Source organism: Octopus bimaculoides, chromosome 23, assembly GCF_001194135.2.
Source record: "Octopus bimaculoides isolate UCB-OBI-ISO-001 chromosome 23, ASM119413v2, whole genome shotgun sequence".
In the NCBI taxonomy this organism is placed as follows: Eukaryota; Metazoa; Mollusca; class Cephalopoda; order Octopoda; family Octopodidae; genus Octopus; species Octopus bimaculoides.
The window spans coordinates 24,703,302-24,712,692 of NC_069003.1; the positions used below are offsets into that span (position 1 = coordinate 24,703,302).

Here is a 9,391-nt window from a genome sequence, read left to right on the forward strand (position 1 = left end):
GGGGGGGGGTGCTGCTGATAAGTTCTTGGCTTTGGATAAAAGAAAATACAAGGTCATCATCAGTTAATTGTGATTTTACTCTTACTTGTTTCAGTCATTTGACTGCGGCCATGCTGGAGCACCACCTTTTAGTCGAGCAAAACTATTCTTTGTAAGCCTAGTACTTATTCTATCGGTCACTTTTGCCGAACCGCTAAGTGACGGGGACATGGACACACCAACATCGGTTGTCAAGTGATGCTAGGGGGGGGCACACACACACACATATATACGACAGGCTTCTTTCAGTTTCCGTCTACCAAATCCACTCACAAGGCTTTGGTTGGCCCGAGGCTACAGTAGACGACACTTGTCCAAGGTGCCACGCAGTGGGACTGTGAACCCGGAACCATGTGGTTGGTAAGCAAGCTACTTACCACACAGCCACTCCATTTATTCAACATATTCCCATCTCAGATTCCCTTATTGCAGTTAGTTTTTTGAAGCCCTGTAAAAATTGGAAAGTTGGGCCTCCAACCAAGATTTTTACAATGCCCTTAAAACCATGAACTTTTCAGCACATCCTCTCACACAAACATGGCAGTTACTGCTATTTCCAGTGGTCAGGTGCCTGCCACTGAAAAGGCCAAACGAGGCTGGTATCATGTGATCTGGTAGTCCTGACAGCAGAAGTAGCGGTGTTTGTCTGCTACCGGTGAAGGCTATGATGTGCTTTTATGCACCTAAAAAAAAATTGAGGGTTTTCCTTTCTTGGTAAATATCACAGTATTCTTACGCAACCTCGTTTAAGTGGTGAATATTTTAACCAAATAATGATTAGCATTTATATAACTTGTGTGTGTGTGACAAAATGTCGTAGCTATTTGTAAATTGCACTCTACTCCAAAATTAAATTTTTTTCTTTGTCCCTATTAGATCTGGAAGCATTCGTAAAGGCCCTGCAAGAAGCCCAGAAAAAGAAGGAAGACAAGTAGGATGTACTTAGTGGATGCTTTTTTTTTTTTTCTATTGCTTGCTGTTATTGTGTTTTATTGGAATAAAATTTTCACTGGTAATTGATCCAACACATTAGAAATAAAGAAATAAATAAATAGTATGTTTCTTCTGTACTTTAATATACATACATACACACACACGCACATATAAACTTTTTAAGAATTTGAAACCGTTTTCATTAACAATGTGTATATGTGAGTGGAATTTTGTGTGTGTATGTGTTTGCAGGTGTGTGTAGAACTCTTCAAAAGAAATCTCTACACAAGATATCACAGATGGCTCTACATTGTCATTTTTCTGTTTTGTTTTGTTTATAGGCTCAGATTTTGATTTGAAGGTTTTAATTATTGCTAGGTGTGTTTTGTTTCGGTTTTTGTTATTTTTCTTTACAAAGAAAACAACAAAATAAAAAAATTATACAATTTGTACAGGTGGGTTGAATATCATGAGATGGCTATCAGTGAAGAATTTAGTATTTTGCCAGAATGATTGAGGCCTTTTCTTTTTTCCCCCAGTTGCCTACAATTATTCCAAGTCATTATTTTCAAACCTTGTAAACCAGTGATAAATTATGTTTTGACGAAGTTTTATATGTACAATGATGAACTGATAGCACGCATCGTTGCATCGAGTTACGTTTAGCTGTAAGCGGTGAGGGTAAAAATGAAATAGTTGAGCATTTATCAGGGATCTTTTTTTTTTTTTTTTTTTTTTTTTTTTTTTTTTTTTTCTCTTGATCTGATGCAGCGATTGTTTCAAATTAACCTAAAACACTTCTGCTTGTCACGTGGAATTTTGGTTTTGAATAAAACCGAATCGATGCGAAACTGTGTGTACAGTAATGGCATGTAGCCATAGATTTTAGCAAAGAAATTTATGCATTTGTGTCGCTCATCAAAATGAGTTTCGTCTTTTGCAAGAGCCTGAGAGCAACCTGGGCAGCGAAATGTCCAGCGAGATGTCACCTGGAAGTAAAGAAAGAAAGAGAAAAAGAAACTTATTAAAAACTTTAAATCTATGCACACAAGCCTTACAGCTCCTAATTTTCATTACTAAATTGAATTGCATCTGGAATTGTGAAAATAAATGGCTAGTAGGTGCAAGTTCAATTCATGAGACAGTTGATATCACACAAATCAAAATAAGCCTGATGTGGATGCTAGAATGTGAATTTTAATAAAGGATCCAGCTTCAAATTCCAAAAAAACATTCCTGATTAAAATAGGCATAGAAATTGAGATGAGGATACTAATATCAAGGTATAATAGATATATAAAACTTATAATTACATTAATAAAGCACAAAAACATTATATATAGATGAAGACAACTTCCCAACCATATGGTTTTAGGTTCAGTTCCACTGCACTCGGGTAAATGTCATCTATTGTAGCCCTGGGCTGACTAAAATCTTGAGAGGATTTGGCAGATGCAAAGCTTGATATGTGTTTTTGTTTTGACATCAAGTAACAGTTAAGTGTTTGTTTCCAATCATTCATGAAAAACATGTCCAACCAAAGGAGAAAACTACTTTACATGGAAACAGTTGAAGGTTGGTAACAGGAAAGGGATATGGCCATAGAAAATCTGCCTCAACAGTTTCCATCTGTCCCATATATATCATCGTTTAACATCTGCCTTCCCAGCTGATGCAGGTTAGAAGGTTTGACAGGAGCTGACCAGGTAGAAGATTACCCCAAGCTACAGTGTCTGTTTTGGCAAGGTTTTTACAGCTGGATGCCCTTCCAAATGCTAACCACTGGCAGGGTCACCAAGTAACTAGCAACTCAAGGAATTTTGAGAGGGGTGGGGGTATTGGAGAAGGTGATCCTGTGACAGAGACGCAGAAACCAGGTGTCTTGCTACAGAGGAAGTACATGGTTACCTGGTCAGAGAGAGAGAGAGAGACACCTGAATATATATTTACCTTCAGAGGAGGCTTTCGTGTGAGGTGTGCAACCAAAAAATTCATAGCAATGTCTTCGCAGTTAATGTAATCATCGACTTTATCTCGAATAGCTTGTGGCATGACGTAGGAATACATGTAGGCATAATACTGCAAGGAAATAGAGAAAAACATTTATATAGTTAATGTCATTCTTTTTGTGTAAAAATGAATGTGAAAAAACAAAAACATTTCTCTTACATTCTACAAGCTGAATGGATGTAATTAAGTTTGAACCAGTTCAGCATTACCTTAAGTTCCATAATAATTCTGTATGTTTAAATCTCAGGTGCAGAGGGAAAAATATTGCTTTCAACCAAGAATAATAAGAATTAACCAATAGAGGCCCCCATCTATTCTCCCTTGTAAGCGATATTTTTTTTTCATCATCATGTTGGTCCCAAGGTGTCTATTGATTTAGATATTATAGATTTAAGAGGAATTTTTTCTGAGCAACAGTCGAGTAGGTTCTTTCAAATGGAGCAACAGCCTAGATGCTTACCAAAAAACTGGAATCCAAGCTAGATGGAACTTGCACCTAAATGTTAAGAGCAATCTTAAACATATCTTGGAGAATTCATTCCACCAAAATACACCTTGTGGAGATCTTCCTACCTGTTTCTACCATTATGAGGAAAAGGGGCTTGCGTTTTGTAGGACATTGCAGGTAAGCTGAACAAGAATTGGCAGGAGACCTACTGCTAGGGATGCCAAAGCATGGCTGTGCTGGAGCAGGTCATCCAAACACAACATATGTAGATCAACAAATCAAAGACACTGGCTAACTCCCTGATGACTGCCCTCAACTAATGCAGAACAGTGATGAATGATGTATGCAGGTTAAAAATGCCTGAGCAAGCTTGACCAGATGGTGGTTAACAGATAATAATGAAATTCTAAAGATTTGGACACTAAACTCGGCCTGTGAAGACCTGTTGGGGCAAGTGAAAGCGAAATTGCGATGGCACCTGTGCCCAGCGTCACCTTCCTGGTACGTGTAAAAACATTCGAGTGAGATCGTTGCCCTGTATCCAACCAAGCCAGCATAGAAAATGGACATTAAATAATGATGATGGTGTTTTCAGTTAATCATGCAATATCCTATAGCTTTGAGATTTTAATGATATAATTGTATATTCTTAGAATGACGTTGAAGGGTACATGTGAGAGGCCTGATCTGTCTGGTCTGGACATAAAATGGGTAGAATATTTGGGTTGGATATGACTGGTTTGAATGCGAAAAGATTAATATTGTTCTGAATGCTTCCATCAGAGAGAGGGCTTCTGTTAAGGATGCCCAAGATCAAAAGAATAATTAGGTGGTGGCATTGAAGTGAGCAGTGTGTTAGATGCAAAGATTTAACCCTTTAGCATTTAAACCGGCCATATCCGGCCAAAAGTATTCTGCTTGTTTTATGTTCAAACTGGCCAAATCTGGTCTCTCACACCAACCCTACAATATCGTTTTAAAAATTAACAGCTACCTCATCAAAATCTCATAGCTACAAGATAATGCATGATTAGTTCAAAATAATGTGGATGAAAAAGCATTAATTTTGGCAGAATAATGCAAACACTAAAGGGTTAAATACTTTTAATAGAGGGGACCACACTAAATGTAACCAAAAGGATCAGGTGAGTCTGTTAAAGTGAGAAAGGCATTAGATCTACCTCTTTTGTTGTTAATACAGGAGGAAAAGAAAGGAAGATGTCATTCTTACTTTATGGAAGAAGGCTGCTCCAGTAAGTACCATAGACAGTTCACAAGAATGGTTGGCATTGTAGTGCCAAGCCTTCTCTTCAGCTTGCCATCCATGAAAGCGCCCTGGGAATCCAACAACACGATCACGGGCCTCACGCCACACTCTGCAATAATGTCAACACAACAAATTTATTTCAAGAAACAAAAAAACAAAAAAAAGAGCGAAAAGTAAAACAAATGAACAAATAATAAATAAATAAACTAAACAATTTGATTAGAAATACTGATTTCAAAATTTGGCACACGGCCAGTAATTTCAGGGGAAGGTGTAAGTTGATGACATCAGCCCCCAAGTGTTCAACTGGTACTTATTTTATTGACTCTGGATAGATGAAAGGCAAAGTCGATATTGATGGAATTTGAACTCAGAACATAAAAATGGACAAAATGCCACTAAGCATTCTGCCTGGTGTGCTAATGATTCTGCCAGCTCACTGCCTTTTTGATTACAAATATTGGTGGTGGGTAGTTTGTTATTAGCTGCTGGACAAAGGTGATGGGATTAATGCCCAAATAACCACTCTAAGTGACTTGACCTTACACTTTGCAGAATCACCTTTGGTTGTTGATTTCCCACTGAGACGAACACCTTGCAGTTTAATATTCTGTGTCACATCCTTCTCTGATCTCTTTTACTCTTTTACTTGTTTCAGTCATTTGACTGCAGCCATGCTGGAGCACCGCCTTTAGTCGAGCAAATCAACCCCAGGACTTATTCTTTGTAAGCCTGGTACTTATTCTATTGGTCTCTTTTGCCGAACTGCTAAGTTACAGGGACGTAAATACACCAGCATCGGTTGTCAAGCGATGTTGGGGGGGACAAACACAGACACACAAACATATGCATACACACACACACACATATATATATACATACAATGGGTTTCTTTCAGTTTCCACTTACCAAACTCACTCACAAGGCTTTGGTTGGCCTGAGGCTATAGTAGAAGACACTTGCCCAAAGTGCCATGCAGTGGATCTTAACCCGGAACCATATGGTTGGGAAGCAACCTACTTACTACACAGCTACTCCTCCGCCTACATACATACATACATACATACATACATACATACACACTATTGTAATGAGTCTTTGTATCAATAAATATTTGGTGTTTGTCACTTAATAACTGTAATATAAAACAAAGAGCACAATTATTGTGTGTCTATAGCAACAGTTTGTTTTTAACTACACTGTACTTATCATATTAAGAATGTTAAATATACAGGCTGCTGCCTATCCTGTCTAAAAGCATTTAGCCTGAGACCACACTTGTGTCCAGTTCTTCCCAAACAGAATTCTCTGTAAAATTCTTTACAAGTATTGGTTGTGAAGCGATGTTGGGGGGACAAACACAGACACACAAGATATATATACACACAGACATACAAGATATACATACACACACACACACACACACACACACACAAGAAGAAAAAATAATAAGTCACAATAAGAATAGAGGAAGAAAACATGAGCAAACATGACTGACCTGAAGCCAAAAATGATTTCATCATGGCGAAGATGGACATCGTCATCAATGCTAAGTATAGCTTCAGTTTCGATTACATCAAATGGTAGGAAACGGTTGTTTAAAGTGTTGCGCTCTGTTTTAATCACCTGTCAAAAGTAAAAGAACATATATCCAACATCATTGTCATCATCATCATCATCAATGTTTAATGTTCACTTTCCATGCTGGCATGGGTTGGATGGTTTGACTGAGGTCTGGCAAGCCAGTGGGCTGCACCAGGCTCCAATCTGATCTCGCAATGTTTCTACAGCTGGATGCCCTTCCTAATGCCAACCACTCAGAGTGTAGTAGGTGCTTTTTATATGCCACCAGCACGGGAACCAGTCAGGGAGCACTGGCATCAACCATGTTTGGATGGTACTTTTTGTGTGCCACCGGCATGGGAGCCAGTCACGGGGTACTGGCATCAACCATGTTTGGATGGTGCGTTTTACGTGCCACTGGAACGGGAGCCAGTCAGGGGGTACTGGCTTCAACCATGTTCCGATGGTGGCTCATCTGAGTTGATTGGCATCTTTGGTAATATACACTTCTACAATTTCATGTAGGTTCTAACTTACTGAAGTGTTCAAATGAATTTGTTTCATTAAATATTTTTTATATTTCTTATTAATCCTTCCTGTTTAGACTTGGAACAACAGAGTGCCTTGGTTCGTCCACATATCTAGATCCAGGAATTTGTTTGCCCAAGGTGTCACCCAGCAGGACTAATTCTGGAACCATGTGGTTGGTAAGCAAGCTACTTACCACACAGCCATTCCTGCACCTAAAAACTAATTTTATAGAGACTCCATTCAAAATTCCTATTTTGTTTTCCACTCAATCACTTGTGTAGGTTGAACTATGTAAAACGTTAAGAAAAAGAAGCCTAGCAGTTTATTGCAATGCATACATCATCATTAACCATCTGTTGTCCATGCTGGCATGGGTTGGACGGTTTGAACGGGCTGGCATGTTAGAAGGCTGCACCAGTCTCCAATCTGATTTGGCATGGTTTCTATGGCCGGATGCCCTTCCTAACATCAACCACTCCAAGAGTGTAATGGGTGATTTTACATGCCACTGGTACAGGTGCCAGTTGCATGACACCAGTATCTGTCATGTTGGCTCGATGGGGCTTCTTCTCAAACACAGCATAATGCCAAAGGTCTCGGTCATTCGTCATTGCTTCGGTGAGGGCCAACATTTGAAAGGTGCTTTTCACATGCCACCAGCATCAGTCACTTTGTCTCTGTGAAGCCCAATGCTCAAACAGTGCTTTTTACATGCCACCAGCACGGGTGCTGGTTATGTGATACGAGCATAGGCCACAGCTATGACTTCATTTGGGCTGATGGGTGTTCTTCTCAAGCATGGCATATTGCCGAAGGGGTCATTCATCATTCCCTACCACTAAAATACTATTGTGGCTCCCTGCTAGCGTGGACCCCAGGGTTCATATGGGCTTGGGTTGAGAACCATTGTTTTAAAATGAGACAAAGAAAACAAAAAAAAAAAATTAATTAACAGAGCAATTAAGTCTAGCATTGTTGTTGGCATAAACATGTTACTTACACTGATAGGGACATTAATATCTGGCCACCGAAGATCAGCAGGTGGTGGTTTAGGGCTGTTCCAAACAACTACTACTCTATTTAGATGAGGTACTCCTTTCAGACGCTGTAAAGCACTGATTAGCACAGTTTCACGTTCATAGGTTAACATCACCACTGAAATAACAAAAAGAAAAAAGAAAAAAGAAAAAAAAAGATAAATAAATAAATAACAAGAAGAGGCTTTCACTTAACTTCACAGTTAATTGTGAATTGGGTCCAATTTCAGGATTAAAGCCATAAAAAAAAGTTTTCTGTTGTCAGCAAATATACTGGATTGTAAACACAAATAGTTATACATACCTGTACAAAGCGAATTCACAGGTATACATAGAAATATCTGCATGTATAGACCAAAAGAAGCCAAATTTATACTTTTCCATTTCAACCACGTGTTTATTATCAAAATAGCCTCGCAGCAAATGCAATTTTGACCAGAAGTAAAAATATTTTATTTATTTTTAATCACTTGATATAATTATCAACATGATTTTAATGTTCAATTATATATATATATATATATATATATGTGACAAGCTGCCACATAAAATTACATTTACAAGACATTGGTCAGTGTCAGCCCTAGACTATAGCTGAAGACGCTTACCCAAGATGTCATTAAACCTGGAATGGTCCATGTGGTTGCAAAGTGGACGTCTTAATCAAAGAGTCAGTACCAATGTCCAAGCAACAAAGAAAAGCTGTTGATGAGATTAAGAAAAGTTTGGAAATTTGCAGAATGACAGAATAAAAACTCACCTGTAAATTGCTCCCGAGGAACATTTCCACCGAGCCCTTCACTAAATTCTTTACCGGCTCCTCCAGCTCCCTTGTTAATTGGTCGAAATCCGTAACCTGAACCTGTAATGAGAATATTTCATAACAATGAACAGACAGGGTCATTGAATCATTACTTAATAGGATGGCTGGCTGGCTGGGGAAAGGGTCAAAGTAAATAAGAGATTATGAACCCTCAATAAGTGTTTGTATAAGCGAGAGAGAGAGAGAGAGGGAGAGAGACAGTCAGACATAGAGGCAACTAGACACTTCATGGCTCAGTGGTTAGAGCATTGAGCTCACAATCACGAGGTAGTGAGTTCGATTCCTGGACCAGGCCATGCACTGTGTTCTTGAGCAAGACACTTTATATCATTTTACTCCAGTTCACCCAGTTGTAGAAATGAGTTGCAACATTACTGGTGCCAAGCTGTATTGGCATTTTCCTATCCCTTGGATAACATCTGTGGTGTGGAGAGGAAAAGCTGGTATCCATGGGCAACTGCTGGTCTTCCATAAACAACCTTACCTGGACTTTTCGAGGGTAACTATCTAGGAGCAATCCCATGGTCATTCATGACTGAAGGGCGCCTTTACTGTTTACCCTTTATATATATATATATATATCATCATCATCATCATCATCATCGTTTAACGTCCGCCTTCCATGCTAGCATGGGTTGGACGATTTGACTGAGGACTGGTGAAACCGGATGGCAACACCAGGCTCCAATCTAATTTGGCAGAGTTTCTACATATATATATATTTATATACTGAATATTAA

The 9,391-nt window shown here is 38.9% G+C and overlaps 2 protein-coding genes across 2 annotated transcripts in view; one reads left to right on the plus strand and one right to left on the minus strand.

Annotated features, from left to right (window-relative positions):
• LOC106874785 (proteasomal ubiquitin receptor ADRM1) overlaps nt 1–1,094 on the plus strand; it is an 18,171-nt gene extending 17,077 nt beyond the window's left edge. The window contains exon 10 of the mRNA XM_014922638.2: nt 916–1,094. Coding sequence (XP_014778124.1) covers nt 916–974 — 59 coding nt within the window. The 3' untranslated portion in view covers nt 975–1,094. The remainder of the gene's footprint in view (nt 1–915) is intronic.
• LOC106874784 (exostosin-like 3) overlaps nt 1,095–9,391 on the minus strand; it is a 25,002-nt gene continuing 16,705 nt past the window's right edge. Inside the window, exons 2-7 of the mRNA XM_014922637.2 lie at nt 8,589–8,690; nt 7,792–7,946; nt 6,196–6,323; nt 4,662–4,806; nt 2,923–3,051; nt 1,095–1,961 (exon numbers count right to left, since the gene is read on the minus strand). Coding sequence (XP_014778123.1) covers nt 1,752–1,961; nt 2,923–3,051; nt 4,662–4,806; nt 6,196–6,323; nt 7,792–7,946; nt 8,589–8,690 — 869 coding nt within the window. The 3' untranslated portion in view covers nt 1,095–1,751. The remainder of the gene's footprint in view (nt 1,962–2,922; nt 3,052–4,661; nt 4,807–6,195; nt 6,324–7,791; nt 7,947–8,588; nt 8,691–9,391) is intronic.